This window comes from Melanerpes formicivorus, unplaced genomic scaffold (genome assembly GCF_026170545.1).
Source record: "Melanerpes formicivorus ecotype bairdi unplaced genomic scaffold, bMelFor1.0.p_v2 SCAF_4, whole genome shotgun sequence".
In the NCBI taxonomy this organism is placed as follows: domain Eukaryota; kingdom Metazoa; phylum Chordata; class Aves; order Piciformes; family Picidae; genus Melanerpes; species Melanerpes formicivorus.
In genome coordinates this window covers 39,156,396-39,177,010 of record NW_027142356.1, presented here as the reverse complement: position 1 = coordinate 39,177,010, position 20,615 = coordinate 39,156,396, and the positions used below count along the sequence as shown (strand labels likewise).

The window sequence follows — 20,615 nt, the reverse complement described above, 5'->3', positions numbered from 1 at the left end:
TTTTCCTCACCGCACCACAAGTTTTAATGAGCTGTTATTAAGCGACCCTCTCTGGTTTTCAAACGTTGGACTCCCTGCAAAACAATTCCCATTTAGCCATCACACTTTCCCCGCTTGCAGAGAACCAAGGATGAACTTCACTTGCATCCCAAACGATTCATTTTTCTGATTTTTGTCTCTAAAACGACAGTTCCAACCTTTATCTCTTTCATTAAGCCCCTACCCAAAATTAAAGCTCTACAGAACCCCTTGCTTCCGAGGCGCTGCAAGCCAACGCCAAGGAGGAAGAAAACACCCAGTCTTAACGCCATGCATCCCGAGTCAGGCAGGAGCCCTGGCAGCAGCCAGCGCTCCCCGGCACTGCAGTGCTAGCAGCCTGGGCTTTGCCGGAATCGCGCTGTATTTACAGGCTTCGACACTGGTGGGTGCTAACATTTTGATTCCCCTGCGCGCCGAGCGCATCCAGTCACTTCCACCGGCGCTGCTGGGGCTGTGCAGCCTCCGCTCCGCCGCCAGCCAACTCGCGCTGCCCTTTCCTCCCCTCCTGCTCTTTACGCAAAGAGAGAACCAAAACAAGCAAAAACCCGCCCCAAAACCGAGCCAGAAGCAAAGCCAGGATTTTCCGTTGTTGGTTTTTGTTACCTTGCGTGGTGTCTGTGGTGGGGCTGGTGTGGAGCTGCGGCTCGCTCGCAGAACACCTGCCGTTTTCTTCTGCTGCTAACTGTGTGACGGGCTCGTATCGCAATATGGCATCCAGGTCATGGAAAAACTTCATGGTTTTAGTGGCATCCCCCGAGGTGTGGGCATATTTAACCGTTCTGTATTCGTACTTCAGGTTTTTGTACTTTGCACGGCACTGCTTCCAGTCCCTGCACACCCCCAGCTCCTGCAACCTTTTAGCAATGTAGATAAAGATGCCTTTATTCCTCAGGGTGCCGTGGAGCTGCTTTCTGATGGTTTTTTCTGACCAGACGCTTAACAAGGCTTTAACCTCCTCCTCAGTCCAATGCTTCCCTGCTCCACTCTCCATGTTGAAAGTGACCTGGAAATGATTCACTATTTCTAGCCAAGATTTTGTTTCCTAGGAAACCAGACGGCTGGTTGTCAGTAAGCTCCGCCGAGATGAAAGGATCTAGTTCTACTGGCTCAAGCTGCCTGAGGGGAGTAACTTGAGACACTGCCAAATAAGCAGGCTGGGTGCTAGAGGCCGCCGAGCCGGGCGGCTCGGGCGGGAGGCGGGCGGCCGAGAGGAGCCGAGAGGAGCCGAAGGGGCCCGCAGCCCGCCGCCGCCTGCAGCCCCGCGCCGCCGGCCGGGGCCGCCCTTAACCCTTGAGGGGAAGGGGCTGCGCTCGGTGGTGTGCTGCGGGAGAAGCCAGGGGAGTCGCGCCTTCTCGTGCCTGTGAAATAGGAAACGAACACGGCAGAAATGCCCGCCCGAACCCCCTCGGCTCGCCAGGCGTGGCGGGCGCTGCTGACCCCCTGGGAGGGGGCGCTGCTGACCCCCTGGGAGGGGGCGCTGCTGACCCCCTGGGCGGGCGCTGCTGACCCCCCGGGCGGGCGCTGCTGACCCCCTGGGCGGGCGCTGCTGACCCCCTGGGCGTGTGCTGCTGACCCCCTGGCAGCCGCTGCTGACCCCCTGGGCGGGCGCTGCTGACCCCCCCGGGCGGGTGCTGCTGACCCCCTGGGCGGGCGCTGCTGACCCCCTGGCAGCCGCTGCTGACCCCCTGGGCGTGCGCTGCTGACCCCCTGGCAGCCGCTGCTGACCCCCTGGCAGCCGCTGCTGACCCCCTGGGCGGGCGCTGCTGACCCCCTGGGCGGGCGCTGCTGACCCCCCCGGGCGGGTGCTGCTGACCCCCTGGGCGTGCGCTGCTGACCCCCTGGCAGCCGCTGCTGACCCCCTGGGCGTGCGCTGCTGACCCCCTGGCAGCCGCTGCTGACCCCCTGGGCGGGCGCTGCTGACCCCCTGGGCGGGCGCTGCTGACCCCCCCGGGCGGGTGCTGCTGACCCCCTGGGCGTGCGCTGCTGACCCCCTGGCAGCCGCTGCTGACCCCCTGGGCGTGCGCTGCTGACCCCCTGGCAGCCGCTGCTGACCCCCTGGGCGGGCGCTGCTGACCCCCTGGCAGCCGCTGCTGACCCCCTGGGCGGGCGCTGCTGACCCCCCCGGGCGGGTGCTGCTGACCCCCTTGGGCGGGTGCTGCTGACCCCCTGGGCGGGTGCTGCTGACCCCCTTGGGCGGGTGCTGCTGACCCCCTGGGCGGGTGCTGCTGACCCCCTGGCAGCCGCTGCTGACCCCCTGGGCGGGCGCTGCTGACCCCCTTGGGCGGGTGCTGCTGACCCCCTGGGCGGGTGCTGCTGACCCCTTGGGCGGGCGCTGCTGACCCCCCTGGGCGGGCGCTGCTGACCCCTTGGGCGGGCGCTGCTGACCCCCCTGGGCGGGCGCTGCTGACCCTCTGGGCGGGTGCTGCTGACCCCCTGGGCGGGTGCTGCTGACCCCCTGGGCAGCTGCTGCTGACCCCCCTGGGCGGGCGCTGCTGACCCCCTGGGCAGCCTCGGCAGGCTCCTTGTCGTGTGTGGCAGTCGTTTGGCAGCTGATGGCCGTAGATGCACATTTCAAGCGCTGAATATTGACTGGTTATTAGGGGTGGTTTAGAACAAGAAGCTCGAGTGGTTGAGAATCGGCCTGAGCTGGTCAAACTGTGCCTGTGACATTGAGCTCCCCTCCTGAGGGCTCCGTGGAAGCTGGGAGCCAGCAGGGTCCTTCCCCTCAGGGTGTTTGGTTCCCTCTCTCACTATGGGTTCTGTTCGTGTTTAAAGAGACAGTGCCAGCAATGAAATTACATTAACACTGGGGTTAAAAATTGCCAAATGCAGTATATCAACCCTGAAGTTTTACAGAATCACAGAATCAGCCAGGTTGGAAAAGACCTCAGAGACCATCAAGTCCAACCTAGCACCTAACACCTCCTGACAACTAACCATGGCTCCAAGGGCCACATCCAATCCCTTTATGAACACCTCCAGGGATGGTGACTCCACCACCTCCCTGGGCAGCACATCCCAATGGCCAAGCTCTCTGGGAAGACCTTTTTCCTCATCTCCAGCCTAAACGTCCCCTGGCACAGCTTGAGACTGTGTCCTCTTTTTCTGGTGCTGGGTGCCTGGGAGAAGAGACCAACCCCCACCTGGCTACAACCTCCCTTCAGGGAGTTGGAGAGAGCAAGAAGGTCTCCCCTGAGCCTCCTCTCCTCCAGGCTAAGCAACCCCAGCTCCCTCAGCCTCTCCTCACAGGGCTGTGCTCCAGACCCCTCCCAGCCTTCATGCCCTTCTCTGCACACATTCAAGTGTCTCAGTGTCCTTAAACTGAGGAGCCCAGAACTGGACACAGGACTCAAGGTGTGGCCTGAGCAGTGCTGAGCACAGGGCAGGATGACCTCCCTGCTCCTGCTGGCCACACTCTTCCTGCCAGTCCTGGTGTGTACAGGACAGGACACCTTCCCCAGTTAAATCTCCGACGTCTCTCCTGTGACCTGTGTCAGGAACAGAGACCATTTGCTTCAGATCTGTGTTCAGTTAGTTTTGTTTCGCTTGTGGCAAGCCAGCGTGCTTTAAGATGCTGCTGTGCGTACAGCTGAGGCTAGTGACCAAGAAAGGGGATTTCAGGAACGGGAGGAAACTTGGGGCTGGTCAGTTGGAGGTTAGCAGCCATTCTGTGGGCTTTTTGGGCCCAGTTTTATTGTTGCTCATACTAAATCATTCCAGTGACTCCAGGTGAGTTAAACCAGTCCCAACACACGAGTAGCACCTTTGTCCAGTATCCTGACAATATTCAGTGTGGTTCATTTTTGAAGCAAACCAGCTTTGCTTTTCAGTCATTGTTGTACATGAGAGTGGACAGGAGCTTGTCAGTCCCCCAAACCCCTGTGAGTGTTACAGGGCTGGTGGGTGTGTGTCAGCAGTTCTGTTAATGGCAGCCCTCTGCCTTATTCCAGGAAGCCTTTTGAAGGAAAATGGAGCAGCCTGCACTGTTGCCAACACACAAGTCCAGCCTGCAGGACATAGCCTTGCCAATGGATAAGGGCTGAATTATAAACCTTGGGCAGCTGTGTGGCTTTCTGCCTGCCTCTGGCAGGGCAGCATCGGGGAGCCAGTCTGTGCTACCTGCCCGTGGGCTGCCCAGGGACCAAGTGGGGAGAGCAGGGCTGGGGAGAACAGGGATCAGGCTGGGGAAAGCTGATCAGCTCCTCAGCTGCCAGCCTGAGGCTGGTCTGCTCTAAGAGAAGCATTTCACTTTGCAGGGTGACTTCTCTGCATTGGACTCGGTTTGCTTGAGGTCAGAAGCTGTGATGCTCTATATTGTGGGGGTTTTTCTGCTCAAACACTTTCATCAGAGGGTCCATATACCTTTCATAGCTGCAAATGGTAGCTTGACTGCTTAAGTGCAAGAATGCAAGAGCTTCTGCGTTGGTGATCAGTGGAGGAGACAGTGCATTCCTTCAGGCAAAGCCATCAGTTTCCCAACACCCCTCCTCAAACCAAAGCAGAAATAGAGTAATGCTATGCAGCCTGCTACAGAGCCTCTCCAGTGGCTTTTCAGATTAAGCAGCTGCTGATATTTTATGCCCATACTGAAACAGGACTGCAGTAAGAGCCTGAGCCAGTGCTTATTAGAGGAGAGAGCACCACTGAATTCAGTGGCTTAGGCACTTTTGTGCCTGGTTTGAAATAAAGCATATCATGGGCAAGAAAGCAGCTTTGATTACAGGCCTGAAACATAACACAGCAAATAAGCTCACATTAAAATTTCATGTTGTAAACAACAGCTGAAACCCCATGGTTAAAGCAGCTCAGTTGTTGATGTTAATTTTGTCTTGTCCACAGGGGCCAGGAGAGTGCTGGGATTGTGACGAGTGATGGAGAGTCGTCCCAGTCCTTCAAAGTGCACAAGGTAAGTGAAAAGTGAGGCTTTGCAGATGCCTAACTGACGTGCAGGACGGTGTGTTTCAGCTGGGAGCCACAAAAGCTAGAGGGAAACCAAGCTGTTTTGATGGAGTGCTTTGGTTTTGCCAGTGTGAGGGTGTCTTTTTCTGTAACTTGTGCAGTTTCTGTGCTCAGTGCATGTGTAAAACAAGTAGGCCAACATTAGCCTACTGGACATAGCCATGCACACAGTGGCAGGCACAAGAGGTGCTCAGATCAGGCACAAAAGCCACTTAGCAAAGTCATCCTGCCCCGAAGGTGTTAACCGTGGAGCACCAGTGCAACTTGAGATCGAGAGAAAAGCAATACAGGCTGTGCACAAGCAAATGGGTGACTAATCCTTGCCTTAGTGAGACTGAAGGAGGTGGCAGCTACTTTACCCATAGGTAAAAATAAACAGAAGAAAAGATTGAATGGAGGCCTGAGAAGGTCACAGAGAAGCCGAGAGAATCCATGGGGAGGACATGAAACGGCCCTAAGCCTCGAGAGCATTATGCCAGGAGAATACCTGCATGTCCTGGGGATATTTCTGCTCATTCTGTATTGAAGAATGATCAGGCAAAAAAACAATCATCAGCCTGCTCTGTCCTGGAAGGGTGAGAAAATAAAGAAGAGCAGGAAGGAAGGGAATAAGGAAGAGCAGGACACAAAACTACAGCAGCAAAGTAAGAGCGGGGCAATTCCTGCTGTGTGTTCTCTGACCACAAGCAGTTTGTCTCTGAGGAAGATTGATGAAGTTGTTACATGAGACCAAGAATCAGAAGTGCTGTGCTGCAGCACAGTGCCTCCTGCAAAATCTTGTCTCATCAAGCAGTGTGTGTGTCTCCTCCTCAGGCATTTTCCCCTCACTCTCTCACTTACAGCCTGATGCACACACACTTACAAACACAGCTTCCTTCAGCTTCAGCACATTCCTGTGCCTGCTTGGGTTCCAGCTTCCTTAAGGCTTACAGGAACTGCAGCTTCCTTTAAAGTGGGCTGCAGTATATATCCTAGAGCAGAAAGAGCTGCTCAGAGTGAGCTTCCAGCAGGTGATGCCACAATTTGTAGTGCTTGCATGTTACTGAGCTGCAATGCTCAGCTGCCATGCTAAGAATTTAATTGTCTCTCTCTCATCCTATCAGCTTTGCTGTTTTAAGGGTTGCAGAGCCTGTGATGCTTTCTTTTATCATTGAAATAGGTTCCTCAGCTACAGCACTCTTAAAAGCTGTAATAACTAAAGTGTAATTAAGAAGCTGTGGAGTACAACTGATAGAAATTGTTCAATCCTGGAAGTGGTTCTAATGTAATAAGTGTTTGATGCAATCATACTTAGGACTCTGGCTTGCAAGCCAGGCCATAGAAATGCTGTTGTATCCATCTGTCCTCCACACTCTGGCTGACTCTTCTTCATAGCAGAGACAGGAAAAGAAGATGGGAGTGCCTGCTTCCCACTGCATTGATTTACTACCCAATGCTTCTGTGCAAGTCACCTTTGCCAACAGTGTAAGGCAGTACTTGTATCAGAGTACAAACTGGAACACCTCAGGCAAGGGTATATGTGCTCTCTGACTGTTGCCAGCCTTTGACCACAGATTAATAGCCCCTGATAAAAACTATTAATGCTTTGTTTTAAACAGTCCTAGATAGGCTCATCCAGATTTGTGTCAAGAGCCTTTCAGCTATATTTGTGTACCAAACCATTACTGTTGTTGCCCTGCTAGCCCAGGATGAGGATAAAACCTTAAATCTCCTGTACAGACATAGAAATTCCAGTAGGAGAGAGGCTTTGAATGTTTCACACTTGGCTATGCAGAAAAAAGCATTGAGGCAGCTGTTCATCAGCCCATTACCATGTATCAGACCTTGTACATTGAGACAGAAGGTTTTCTTCACTGGCAGCTTCTCATCCCACACCAGCAGAATCTCAACCAGAGGAATACTACAGACTGCAATTGCAAGATACTGTGCTTGTGTGCCCAGCTATGGGTTACACCAACACTGCTGGTTTAAAGTGGTGCACTGCTTGGCACAGCCATTAACACTGGGATGGGAGCTGCCTGATCTCCTCTTAGGGCCTCAGTAAAAGAACAGGTGTGGTTGCATTTCTGATTTGCACTCTAGACCACCTTTGTGCCAGCTGTGGGACAAGAGATGGTAACTGATCAGGCAGGAAGTTTGCTACCGAGTAAGGCAGGCTTAGACCAGTTGGACAGTCTGAGGCAGGAACTTTTTAACTGATGGTGAGTATCCTAAAGACACAAGTGCAGCCTCACCTCCTGCTGCTCTGGCTCTCTAGCAGTCACAGCAGAAAACATCCTAGAGCTGAGCTTTCTTCAAGCTCTCAGAACAGTTCAGCCATTTCTCTTGGGTGAGCTCTGAAAACAGTTCAGCCAGTTTCCATCTTTTCCTGTCCCATCCCTCTCTCTTGTCCTACCTATAGCACAGGTTTTGAAACATCCCCAGCTTCAGACCTGCTCCCATCTGTCACTGAAGGTCCAGGAGGAGTCTGTTGTGTGTTCTCATGGGTATCTCAATTACTGCGCCTGGCAGAAGATGTAAATGTTTTCCACAGGCAGTGGCAGAAGCAGGAGGTGGCAGGAGGGCCTGGAATGCAGGCCTCATTTCTACTCTCTGCAGGTTTTTCAGACCATTCTTGCTGCTGATCGCTCTGCATAGTGCTTGTTGCCAAAGGAGGCTCCTGAAGACTGACTGAAAAGTTCTGATGCATTTCTGGCTTAGACAGAAGGCAACTTCACTACATGAAAAGTTTGGTTTAAGTACACTTGAAAAAAGCTTTGCTTCTGAGGCTGGCAACAGTGACTGGGGCCTGATAAACATTACCCCTGACCCAGCAGAGAAGGTGCTTGTGGAAGGTGTTAGGTACATCCAGTTTCCTCCTGACTGCTTTTCTTTCTCCTTTGCCTGTCTTCTGGCAGTGTCTTTTGGGGGCATTTTTAACCAGTGCAGCAGTTTGGTATTGTGATTCAGAAGATGGTTTTGGTCAGGGTAGAGATTGTTCCATGAAGAGCAACAAAAAAGCACAACAATATCACAGGATCACAGCATGTCAGGGGTTGGAAGGGACCCAAAGAGATCAGGGAGTCCAAGCCCCCTGCCAGAGCAGGACCAAGCAATCTAGCTCAGGTCACACAGAACACATCCAGACAGGCTCTGAAAGTCTCCAGAGAAGGAGACTCCACAAGCTCTCTGGGCAGCCTGCTCCAGGACTTTAACAACAGGAGGAATGGGATCTGATACATCCCTCTGACACCTGCTCAGCTTCTTTCTTTTCCAGTCAGGTTGTTTGCCTTTCCTAAAGCGGATGGCATTAATGCCGCACTGGCAGCAAAGAGGAGAAAGGAGGAAGCTGCCAGGGAACCCAAATCCAATGGCATGTGTTTTCTTGCCCCCCCAGGGAATGGGGCTCATAAACCATGTCTTCAACGCAGACAGCCTGAAGAAGCTGTACGTGTCAAACCTGGGTATCGGGCACACCAGGTACTCCACCTCGGGCATCTCGGAGCTGCAGAACTGCCAACCGTTTGTGGTGGAGACTCTGCACGGGAAGATCGCCGTGGCGCACAACGGGGAGCTCACCAATGCTGTGCGGCTCCGCAGGAAGGTTGGTGCTCCCCCGGGGAGCCTCTGGCTTCCCTGCCTCCTGGGGCCGAGGCACGACTCAGCAGGGGCATCCTCAACTACATCAGGTTGCCCAGAGCCCTCTCCAGCCTCACCTTCAATATCTCCAGGGATGGGGCCCCAACCACCTCCCTGGGCAACCTGTTCCAGTGTTCCACCACCCTCCTGGTGCAGAAGTTGTTCCTATCATCCAGTCTAAGTCTGCTCTCCTTTCAAGCCATTGTGCCTCATCCTGTCCCTGCAGGCCTTTGCAAACAGTTCCTCTGCAGCCTTCTTGTAGCCCCTTCAGGTCCTGGCAGGCTGCTATTAGGTCTCCCTGGAGCCTTCTCCAGGCTGACCACCCCCAGCTCCCTCAGCCTGGCCTCTAGCAGAGGTGCTCCAACCCCCTGATCATTTTCGTAGCCCTCCTCTGGAGCTGCTCCATCAGGTCCGTGTCCTCCCAGTGCTGAGGGCTCCAGAGCTGATGTTGTTAGATTAAGATCTATGGAGTCTGGGGTTCTTTAAATGTTGGTAACACTTGTGTTTGATGTGTCAAAAGCTTATGAAGCATGGTGTAGGGCTGTCCACCAGCTCTGACAGTGAACTCATCACCCAGCTGCTGGCTTTCACACCTCCTCTGGAGAACGACGATACAGCCGACTGGGTAGCAAGGTGAGGAGGATGGCTCTCAGCATCGGTCTCCTCTCGGTGTGGGGTGCAGCTGGTGGTGTGACCCACCAGTGTGTTCACCTGTGTCTCCTTTCAGGATAAAGAACTTGATGAATGAAACCCCAACTTCCTATTCCCTGCTCATTATGCATAAAGACATCATCTATGCTGTACGTGACCCCTACGGCAACCGCCCGCTCTGCATCGGTCGCCTCATTCCCGTAGGGGACATGAATGGGAAAGGTAAGCCATATCTGTTAGGTGGATGTGACAGCTGTCTAGATAGAGCTATATATTTTATGGAGATATTAGTACAGTTTATATATACCTCCCTGTAGTCTCTCCCTACATACCCATATGCATTTACATAGAGAATCATAGAAGCAATAAGGTTGGAAAAGACCTCAGAGATCATCAAGTCCAACCTCTCACCCAGCACCTCCTGACTAACTAAACCATGGCACAGGCTCAAGCTGCACCAGGGGAAGTTTAGGCTGGAGGTGAGGAGAAAGTTCTTCACAGAGAGAGCCATTTGTCATTGGGATGTGCTGCCCAGGGAGGTGGTGGAGTCCCCATCCCTGGAGGTGTTCAAGAGGGGATTGGATGTGGCACTTGGTGCCATGGTTTAGTCATGAGGTCTGTGGTGACAGCTTGGACTCGATGATCTTTGAGGTCTCTTCCAACCTTGGTGATGCTGTGAGACTGTGATTATGCATGCTGGACCTTGGGGTTAGAAATTACCACATTCTTACCACATTCTGGCTGTGCTCTTGGCAACCTAAACAACAGCAAGCCAGCTCCTGCAGGAGAAACACAAGGGGGGTTGGATAATGGTACCAAGAATTGTGGACTCTAACTGCAAAGTCTTTCATTTCAGGAAAAGATAACAGTGAGACAGAAGGATGGGTGGTCTCCTCTGAATCCTGTAGCTTTTTGTCTATTGGTGCAGAGTAAGTGCCCTGATTCTCACTTTATCTGAAAGCTCTCCTCAGGCAGTGATTAAACATTAAGCCTCACATTGCCAAATGTCATCATCTGTAGCAACATGAAAGCCATCAAGGATGAAGTGGTTGGGCTGTTTGGAGGGGTTTGCTTTCCATAACACCATGGAAGCCATCAGGGATGAAGTGGTTGGGCTGTTTGGAGGGGTTTGCTTTCCATAACACCATGAAAGCCATCAAGGATGAAGTGGTTGGGCTGTTTGGAGGGGTTTGCTTTCCATAACACCATGAAAGCCATCAGGGATGAAGTGGTTGGGCTGTTTGGAGGGGTTTGCTTTCCATAACACCATGAAAGCCATCAGGGATGAAGTGGTTGGGCTGTTTGGAGGGGTTTGCTTTCCATAACACCATGAAAGCCATCAAGGATGAAGTGGTTGAGCTGTTTGGAGGGGTTTGCTTTCCATAACACCATGGAAGCCATCAAGGATGAAGTGGTTGGGCTGTTTGGAGGGGTTTGCTCTGCCAGTCCTGAGTTGCCAGCTCGCTGTCTTGAACAGATCCACGCACAAGAATTGGGTGTTCAGAAAGTGACAGCAGAGACAACTTTACTGTTGCAGAGCAAATGCCTCTGGCTTGTTGCATCAAATCTGGTTACTCATGTAACTTAATTCTAGCCTTGTTTGCAGCAGAATCATTGCATTACAAAATAACTCTTCAGCAAAAGGAAGGTCATATTGGCAGCTCCCAGGCTGGACTAACCTGAGCTGTCGCATATGCTGTGTGACAAGCCAGGCTCCTTGTTAGAGAGAAATGATGGGCAGCTAAACTGTTTCCATTCATGCACCACCCATCAGAACCAAAACATGAAATGACACTCCCATTACCTCTCTGAAAAGTCTGACATTTGCCCTGGACAAAAAGAGAAGGGTCAGAGGCTCTTTGTGAGATTGCAGATGGGTCTTTAGAAGCTTGGAGTGGAAGGCAGCTGTGAACTAGCATATAACTGAAAGACAGACAGATGATGAGGAAGCAGATCCACTTTCCTGCCCAGGCATTTAAAAACTGTGCCTTTGAAGTCTAGGCCAATAAGTCAAGTTGGATTCCCTTAATCATCACAGAGTCCTGGAATGGCTCAGGTTGGAAGGGGCCTCAGAGCTGATCTCCTTCAACCTCCCCACCATGCCCAGGGACACCTCTCAGCTAGACTCAAGCTGCTCATCCAACCTGGCCTGAAACACCCCCAGGCAGGAGGCAGACACAGCCTCCCTGGGCATAACAAAAAAACTGTATTAAGAACACAACTCCTGGATAAAAAGAAATGTAAACTCAAAGCCAGGGAGCAAGGTGACTGCACTGCAGAAGTCTTCTATTCCATTCTGCAGTGATTTATTTTAGGTGTGGTATTCTCTGGTCTTTTGCTGTAACTTTGCCTCCATAGGAACCATTCCCTGCTGCTAACAGGGGACTGAGACAGTTTATTCTCTGTGTGGATGAGGAAAACTGTTTTCTGAGACCTATTCAAAATCTCAGTTAAGAGAAGCTTACCATGTAGGAGCCATCAGCTGAAGCCTGAGGCTTTCTTAACAGGGCAATTTTGTCTAAACTGCTGCCTGCTAATGCTACTCCTGACCAGCAAGTAATCACAGATAGAGCATGGAATGGGATGGAATGGAATGGGATGGGATGGAATGGGATGGGATGGAATGGAATGGAATGGAATGGAATAGAATAGAATAGAATAGAATAGAATAGAATAGAATAGAATAGAATAGAATAGAATAGAATAGAATAGAATAGAATAGAATAGAATAGAATAGAATAGAATAGAATAGAATGGAATGGAATAGAAAAGAATAGAATAGACCAGACCAGACCAGACCAGGTTGGAAAAGACCTTCGAGATGACTAAGTGCAACCTACCACCCAACACCATCTGATCAACTAACCCATGGCACCAAGCAGCCCATCCAGTCTCCTCCTAAACACTTCCAGTGATGGTGGCTCCACCACCGCCCTGGGCAGCACATTTGGTTTGATTTGCTCCCCTTTGGTTCAGGCACCCAGGATATTCCAGTACCTGGGGATACATTGAGATTGTTAGAAGAGCTACCTGAGGGCTTCCTAAAGGATCTAGAACACTGTTGAATGAAGGGAAACAATAGTAACGTAATAAACCTAATATTTTTTCCTTTATATTCCTTATTTGTATTCCTCTCTGTATTCCTATAGTATTTCTTCAGATGTGAGAACTGGGATGTGCACTTCCTGTCAGCTTGATGCCATGTGGAAGTGGCTGCCTCTCAGCAGCAGGCAGATACTTCCCTAGATGCTGGCTTATGGGGCAGGATTTTTTGGGGTACCCTCTTTGCTCGTGGTTGTGTCTTCTGAATTGCATTCTAATGCTTCTGAGCTTTCATACCCCTCTAGTATTGACCCAGGGCTTAAATCATTGCCATGTATTTAATCTCAAAGCTGCACCAGACCCTCTGGTACTAAGTGCTAATTAGTGCTTTTGGGTACTAACTCAGACTGGTTTAGTAAGGGTCACTTATCTTAAAACACTCCAGGTCAAACTCTAAGCAGAAGCAGGTTCAGAAGCACTTTTTGCTGCCAACTGAATCTTGTTTGTATTTCAAAAGTCAGCATTTCTGACCACAGTCTGTTTCTCTTCCAAGGTACTATCGTGAGGTGCTGCCTGGAGAGATTGTGAAAATATCCAGGTATGATGTCCAGACTCTGGACGTTGTACCAAGACCTGAAGGAGATCCATCAGCATTCTGCATCTTTGAATATGTTTATTTTGCAAGACCAGACAGTATTTTTGAAGGTGAGCAGAGGTAACATGCCAGTCTCCTCCCTGAAGAGTGTGAGATGTTACCCTGGAGAGCAATGGCTCTGCAAAAGATCTGGGATTGTAGCAGGGTACCGCTGAATGTGAGCTTGCAGCTGGGGCAGAGGGGGGGTTGGCATGGTTCTTAGGGAGATTAAATCACCAGGAGGAGCACATTGCTCCTGGCTGTGCATATGGCCACAGGCAGGCTGCCTGCACAGTCCTAATAGTCCTGGGGAAGGGATGGAAAGACCCACAGAGATGATTAAGGGAGAGGAACTATCCCCCCAGGGGAGAGACTTCAGAAAGGAACTTTGCTGACTCTTGGAATACTTCTTTAAAAATCAAACTTTTGAAACATTTCCTTGGTGTTTTCCTTGCAAGAAATCTCTTTCAGGAAGCTGACTTTACTGTGAGTTGCAAACCTATGTATTATCTAAGTTCCTGAGGCTGTCAGTCAAATGCTTTTGTTATTTCAGTAGAAGCCTTCCAAAATGGTCTGTGACAAGATACGAGCCAGGACTCTCATACCTAACAAACAAGCTCTTCTTTGCTTCCCACACCCATGGCCTCTCTTGCTTCTGTACAGCTCCCCACTTTACAAAGACAGCTTCCCCCCACATCCCTTTCTTTTCCCAATCCTCCTGCCCTTCATCATCCTCAACTCCTCCATTCCTTACCACTGCTGCTGTACCTTTTGCTGTACCTCATCTCATCACAACACCTCTTTCCCTCCCGTGTTGCCTATTTCAGCATCCTGAAAAGCTGCTTGGGCCTCTTATGCCCTTACTAAAATCCAGGTGAATTTTGCTAACTGACTCATAGCTGATAAGCAGGCAGAGGCACACAGCAAGATGGCAGACACTGTGCTGGAGAGCCCTAAAAAGAGAACATGCCTGTTATGAACAGGCCTAAGTTCTACTGCTTTCCTTCCCACTGACTACCATGACTGCAACTTGCCACAGGAATTTGTATGAACACTGAAAGGGAAACTAAATGATGATGCATGCCAGGAAAACCAATTCTTGCTGTTCTTAGGTCAGATGGTGTACTCAGTCAGGAGAAGATGTGGGCAGCAGCTTGCTATTGAAGCACCTGTGGAAGCAGACCTAGTCAGCACCGTTCCAGAGTCTGCCACCCCAGCAGCTCTTGGCTATGCAGAAAAGGTATATGTTCCTTTGCTCTGTGTCCCCCAGGCATGCTTACACATACCTCTTCTTCTAGTGGAGTCTAATGCTATAGGCTGCTAGGAGTTTGGTATGGGTAGAGCTTCACATCTTGAGTACTCCAGGTACTCCAGCTGAGTCACCTGCACTGCACTAGGAGAGTTGGGATTTTACTTCGGGTTACTCTGAACTCACACTGAGTCCTAAGGTTGCTTTCAATAAAGAGCAGCAACAGAGACCAGCCAGCTCTTTAGATCTGAAGCCTGTTGAACTGTCTAGGCTGGAAGGTTAGGAAGAAATTCTTCCCAGCAAGAGAGATTGGCCATGGGGATGTGCTGCCCAGGGAGGTGGTGGAGTCCCCATCCCTGGAGGTGTTTAGGAAGAGCCTGGATGAGGCCCTTGGTGCCATGGTTGAGTTGATCAGATGGTGCTGGGTGATAGGTTGGACTGGATGAGCTCTGAGGCATTTTCCAACCTGTTTAATTCTGTGTTGTGTCTGCTGCTTGCAGTGTGGGCTGCCCTACGTGGAGGTGCTCTGTAAGAACCGGTACGTAGGCAGAACCTTCATCCAGCCCAACAGGAGGCTACGGCAGCTGGGCGTCGCCAAGAAGTTCGGGGTGCTGTCTGATAACTTCAAAGGCAAGCGAGTGGTCATCATTGATGATTCCATTGTGAGGGGCAACACCATTTCACCCATCATAAAACTCCTGAGGGAATCAGGAGCGAAAGAGGTGAGCTGATTTTCAGTCTTTACAGCTGTAAATAGAAGACTGATCATAGACTCACAGAACTGGCAGGGTTGGAAGGGACCTCAAGGCTCAGCCAGTTCCAAACCCTCTGCCCTGGGCAGGGACACCTCACACCACAGCAGGTTGCTCACAGCCACATCCAGCCTGGCTGCAAACACCTCCAGGGATGAGGCTTCCACCACCTCCCTGGGCAGCCTGTGCCAGGCTCTCACCACCCTCATGGGGAAGAACTTCTTCCTAACATCCAATCTGGATCTCCTCACTTCTAGTTTTGCTCCATCCCCCCCAGTCCTGTCACTCCCTGACACCCTCAAAAGTCCCTCCCCAGCTTTCTTGGAGCCCCCTTCAGATACTGGAAGGCCACAATTAGGCCTCCTGGGAGCCTTCTCTTCTCCAGCCTGCACAACCCCAACTCCCTCAGTCTGTCCTCACAGCAGAGCAGCTCCAGCCCTCTGCTCATCCTCATGGCCCTGCTCTGGACACCTTCCAGCATGTTCAGATTCTTCCTGTAACAGAGGCTCCAGAACTGGACAGAGTGCTCCAGCTGTGATCTCAGCAGGGTGGAGTAGAGTGGGAGAATCCCCTCCCTGGCCCTGCTGGCTATGTTTGATGGGAGGGTAAAGCACAGGGGGCTGTCTTCAGTTCTACTTTTTGTTGTTTCCTTACTTAAAAAGGCAAGAGTGCAAAAAATAATGCAAAAGAAAAGGCTAGAGTGTGTTGATTGGGCAGGTAGGTTAAGGAGTCTCCCTTGTGTGACTGAATTTTGGGTGAATGTGGGGAGAGGAAGAGGTCTCCAAGCACTGTTTGGCAAATAGAGACTGGAAAATGCATTGAGATGAAGCAGCCGAGCGTTGGTGTGGTGTTCCTGATGTGTGGTACTGCATCAGCACACACCATACCTCCCCAGAGCACAGCCTTTGGGTTGTGTTAAGATTTTCTTGGTTGAAGCACAGTGTGCAAGTGTCATGTTTGACTTTGTACACTGAAATGTGCTCCAGGGGCTGAACACCAGAAAAGAGGAGCAGAGTCAGGATGGAACCTTGCAATAACGTCAGGACAACTCTCTGTCTCTTTCCTGCTGTGTTGGCATCTGAAAAAACACCAACACTTTGTCTCCCTTTTAACCTGTGCACAAGTATGGTGCAGTGCTGCCTTCTGTTCCTCAAGAGTGTTCTGCAGGACTGGGCCTTTGCTGGTGTGTTGTGATCTGCTGGCCTTCGCCTCACAGCGCTCTGTTTCGACCTCTGCTTTTCTTCAGGTGCACATCCGTGTGGCTTCGCCCCCCATAAGATTTCCATGTTACATGGGAATAAACATTCCAACTAAAGAAGAGCTTATTGCCAACAGGCCTGAGTTCCTTGACCTTGCAAATTATATAGGTAAATGTTCATTCTTTTTGTTTGGGTTGGTTGGTTTGGGAGCTTTCACTGCAGCTGCTGTATTGTGCACAGCAAAACAAAGCACACCACCTCCAGGCAACGATGGCAGAACTGACAAGGTCCTAAGGCTGATGCACTCAATTTCTGTGTTGTGAGCACCCTGTGGATCAAACCCATTTACCTGCACACTTCTTCCTGAAGAGCAGTAGAGAACACCAGAATACCTGCATAACCATGTTCCAAATACAGCATGACAGCACAGCTTTCCAGTGCTTAAAGCTCCTTCTGGGAAAGGTTACAGCAATCTATCAGGGGACAAAAAAACCCCACAGTGAAAAGCTAAGAGAGTTTCACTTTCATTAGCTATTCATACAACCGTGTTTGGAGTTTGCAAACACCCCCTGATTGTTCTGCAGATTTCAATTGATGTCAATAACTGCATTATGTATTTCATCTGGGAGGAAATGGCCTTTGAAACCAATCAAAACATGCTAAATGCATTCTCAGATCTCTAGAATGAGTCATGCTTGCAGCAGAACAAAAGAAGAACCACCACTTCACGTGGCTTGTGACATGACAAACAACATTCTCTTCATCAGGGTATCAGCAAGAGAAGTCATGTTCTTCTTGTGAGGGAGGAGAGAACCACAGGAGGCCTCCTGGGCTGCAGAGTATTCTTTTCAGAGTGGTTTAAGAATATAGCAGTGGTCACAGTTAGGAAACAGGAAACTCAGATTTCCTGTTACAATAATTGCTCTCACTAATAGCACAACTAATTCCTTCCCCCCAAATGCCTGTGCAGGCACACCGACATCTCTCTGGTTTGTAGCATCTCATTTGTAAGTGTTAGTCACAAGGATGGAAAACTGGCATGGAAAAGGCATCAAACTCTCCTCCTGGTAGAACATTTGCATGAACTACATACTGAATTATTTAACATGATGGCCTTCCCCTCCTCCAGGTCCCAGTGAGGGTTGGTAGTCCTGGGTGTGCAGCTTGGGAAGCACCAGCCATGTGCATCTGCCTCCACAGGGCAGCTCTGGGAAACTGTAGGGAGTCTGGGGAGTCCTAATCCACACTGGGCTTTCTCAGTATGCATGACAGAATAGGAATAGGAATAGGAATAGAATAGAATAGAATAGGAATAGGAATAGGAATAGGAATAGGAATAGGAATAGGAATAGGAATAGGAATAGGAATAGGAATAGGAATAGGAATAGGAATAGGAATAGGAATGGAATAGGAATAGGAATGGAATAGGAATAGGAATAGGAATAGGAATAGGAATAGGAATAGGAATAGGAATAGGAAAGGAATAGAATAGACCAGACCAGGTTGGAAGAGACCTTCAAGATCATGTCCAACCTATCATCCAACACCACTTGTATCCAACTCAGAGCCTTCTGTCTAGATTGCAGTGAGTCTGCTCCTTGCACACAGAATTTGAGGAGGGCAAGGCTTATTATGGTCTGGTAAGTTTTCACATCCATTGTCTGTAGGTAAGGTGAGCCACCCAGCATCCTAACCCATACAGGAACACGACTGCACTTCCAAAGGGCATCCAGTTTGCTACAGCACTGCAGCCCTAACTGCTGAATTCTTTCTTTCCTTCAGGAGCAGACAGTGTGGTCTACCTTTCTGTGGAAGGCCTGGTCTCCTCTGTGCAAGAAAGCATCAAGGCAAGACAAGCAAGTGAGAACAGCCTTAAAACCCAGAAGTCCCGAGCTGGAAAGATTGGTCACTGCACAGCATGTCTCACTGGGGAGTACCCTGTAGAGCTAGAGTGGTGAATGTTGAGTGGGTGGACATCAGTTCATCTGCTGTTGAATGTTACCTTCTTCAAAGATGCCTTCTTGCTAATAGTCTTCTTACATTTAGGTAATACAGAAAGCTCATTACATCTAATTGCAGTTGCTAAACCAGATCTCTACAGTAAAGGCTTTCAGAACATCCAATGTGCTGATGAGAACAATGTAAGCAGATTGAAAATACAAAATCCTGTATTTTTGCTGCACAACTCTGCCCTCTCTTTCCTCATAAAATACTAGAAAACCAAAGGGGTTTTTATGTTGATTATGTAGCAGTCCCAGAGGCCTTTGTTCCAGCCTTGCTCCAGAAGGCATCCCTGGCAGACTTGTTCACAGGTCATGGAACCATGAACCCCAGATTCTGAAGCATCAGACTGCATCCTCAGCAGCTTGCTCACAGAAGTACCTAACTCTTGCACCCACAGCTAAACAGCCTTTATTAATCAGTAAAAAAACCCCCTTTGTAACAGATTCTGTGAACATCTCTAGCATACAGTTCTACAGTATGAAGACTCAGGGAAATGCTCAGCCAAAAGCTCTCTAGTTTTAACAATTCCTCAAGTCCAGTGTAATTACGTTACCTTCATGTGCTTCTACTAGCTGCCAGTAGGATGTGGAAGGAGAAGAAACATTTGGAACTGCCTTTTTAGTTTTACCTTCTGGTTTACACCTTATTTTCCCCAGCAGTAAGTCCTGACAAGTTCTGAAGTCTGAGCTGATGCTCAGTGTGCTTTTCATAGGCCAACATCCAAAAGAAAGGGGAAAGCAAAGTCACTTTGCGTCTCCACCGGGAAAAGCGATGCGCTCACCTGAAGGTTGGGAGTTGGTCTGGATACAGCCTTACTTTACTGCACTACTGCTGTTACAATCCATGTCATGGTTACAAAGCAAAGAGCTCTGCAGGCCTGTTAGCTGCTGAATGCATTGTGCTTTGACTGGGTCACGCTGCCACCCTTGTACGCCTGAAGCCCCCTCGGAGAGCGCAGCACCGGAGCACCCGCGGCAGGCTGCTGCAGATTCACGCACAAGTGTAGAAGCATTGTGTACACCTCAGGGGTTGTCACTCAGCACCAGCAACTTAACTGTAGACTTTCTATTTAATGTTTTGTATTTTGGCCTTAGGTGACTTGTGACAATGTATAAAAAAGGGTTTAAGAGCTTCTGCCTTCCCCAGCACCTTCTACGTAGCTGAGAACTACAGCACTGGTGACTACATTCAAAAGGGAAGCTTTCTCGGGTGGGATCTGTAGCAGTTTAGCCTGGAAGACAATCACACCCCAAAAGTCCCAGCCCCAGAAAGCATGGAAATGCATTCAGTGAAGGTGAGAGTGTGCCTCCTGCAGAGGAATCAGAATCTGGATTTTCATGAGCATTGGGCTCTTGTGTTCTTCACCAAAGTCCAGGTCTGCATATTGCGGGGTAGATGTGGATCTCTTCTGATTAGATCTGTTAGATCTAGTAAAATGAATTTGCAAGTGTGGTTCTTTAAACAGAACCAGAACAGTTTACCCAGACAGTAAACTGAGCAAAAAGAGCACAGGGTGGCGGCACTCAGCCTCCTCTGCCAGAGTAACCAGGGAGAAGTGTGAGAAAACAGCAAACTGTCCTTCACATTTTTCGCCTTTCTTCTTTCCTGCCCTCAAAAAAATGAATCATTTTCACAAGAAGGGAAAAGTTGAGCTCTTAAGTTACAGATACTTGTGAGGAGCCTGTTCTACCTGAGGTAAAATCTTAGGTGTGCAAGTCAGTAAGGTTGCATGCAGAAACCTCTAGCTTTAGCTGAAATGGTCCCCAGAGCATACTCCAAGTGAAACTTGCACAAATGTTCTTTTTAAGATGTTCCCAACAAAACCCCTGTGTTTGAAGCCTGGTAGTGACTGATTAAATGTGATCTGCACATAAGGTGGCACAATTCTGATTGCAAGAAAATGCCCTTTCCCCCCCTCTGTGTTATCCATGTGAAATTCCAAGGTCTGCTACTGCAAGCACTGTGATTTTTAGGTACACTAATGCCTGGTTTCTCAAGTTAAAGAGGAGATACTCTGCAAGTGTCATTTATTGTGTTTATTCACTGCCACTGGATTTATGCCACCAGGGCTGTTTTTTGTCCTCACAGCAGACAAGATATGCAACGAGGGAGAAAACTCTTGGGTTTAGGTGTCACCATTTGTATTATTTTAATGTTCTACTGTGAAACTGTTTCTGCTGTGCTACCCACGTGCACCTGTGCCAAACTGTCATTTTCAGAGTGTGACAAAGCAGTACAAAGCTGATGTCTAACTTCTCCCATGTGTAATACTACAGATGGTTATGAACTGGCCTTGTAATCTCTCTCTTCACTGCCCTCGCCGGCAGGACACATCGAAGGTTTCTTCAATAAAGTCACCTTGAAAGCGCCTCGAAACTGCAGCAAATCGTTTGGTGTCTTACGCTAAATCCCCCTCTCCCGCACGCTGCCGGCAATGCGGTACCGGTGCCCCCCTCCCAGCGCCGCCT

General features: G+C 49.9%; 2 protein-coding genes across 4 annotated transcripts in view; one reads left to right on the top strand and one right to left on the bottom strand.

The window, feature by feature from the left end:
• Positions 1 to 1,045, bottom strand: part of PAICS (phosphoribosylaminoimidazole carboxylase and phosphoribosylaminoimidazolesuccinocarboxamide synthase) — a 38,146-nt gene extending 37,101 nt beyond the window's left edge. For all 3 annotated transcript variants that reach the window (XM_068137735.1, XM_068137736.1, XM_068137737.1), the window contains exon 1: positions 643 to 1,045. In XM_068137735.1, the coding sequence (XP_067993836.1) occupies positions 643 to 1,030 (388 nt within the window). In that variant the 5' untranslated portion in view covers positions 1,031 to 1,045. The remainder of the gene's footprint in view (positions 1 to 642) is intronic.
• PPAT (phosphoribosyl pyrophosphate amidotransferase) overlaps positions 1 to 20,523 on the top strand; it is a 48,977-nt gene extending 28,454 nt beyond the window's left edge. Inside the window, exons 2-11 of the mRNA XM_068137741.1 lie at positions 4,879 to 4,945; positions 8,375 to 8,581; positions 9,137 to 9,249; positions 9,344 to 9,489; positions 10,124 to 10,196; positions 12,863 to 13,014; positions 14,056 to 14,183; positions 14,693 to 14,914; positions 16,191 to 16,311; positions 17,926 to 20,523. Coding sequence (XP_067993842.1) covers positions 4,879 to 4,945; positions 8,375 to 8,581; positions 9,137 to 9,249; positions 9,344 to 9,489; positions 10,124 to 10,196; positions 12,863 to 13,014; positions 14,056 to 14,183; positions 14,693 to 14,914; positions 16,191 to 16,311; positions 17,926 to 18,101 — 1,405 coding nt within the window. The 3' untranslated portion in view covers positions 18,102 to 20,523. The remainder of the gene's footprint in view (positions 1 to 4,878; positions 4,946 to 8,374; positions 8,582 to 9,136; positions 9,250 to 9,343; positions 9,490 to 10,123; positions 10,197 to 12,862; positions 13,015 to 14,055; positions 14,184 to 14,692; positions 14,915 to 16,190; positions 16,312 to 17,925) is intronic.
• Positions 20,524 to 20,615: the final 92 nt, after the last annotated feature.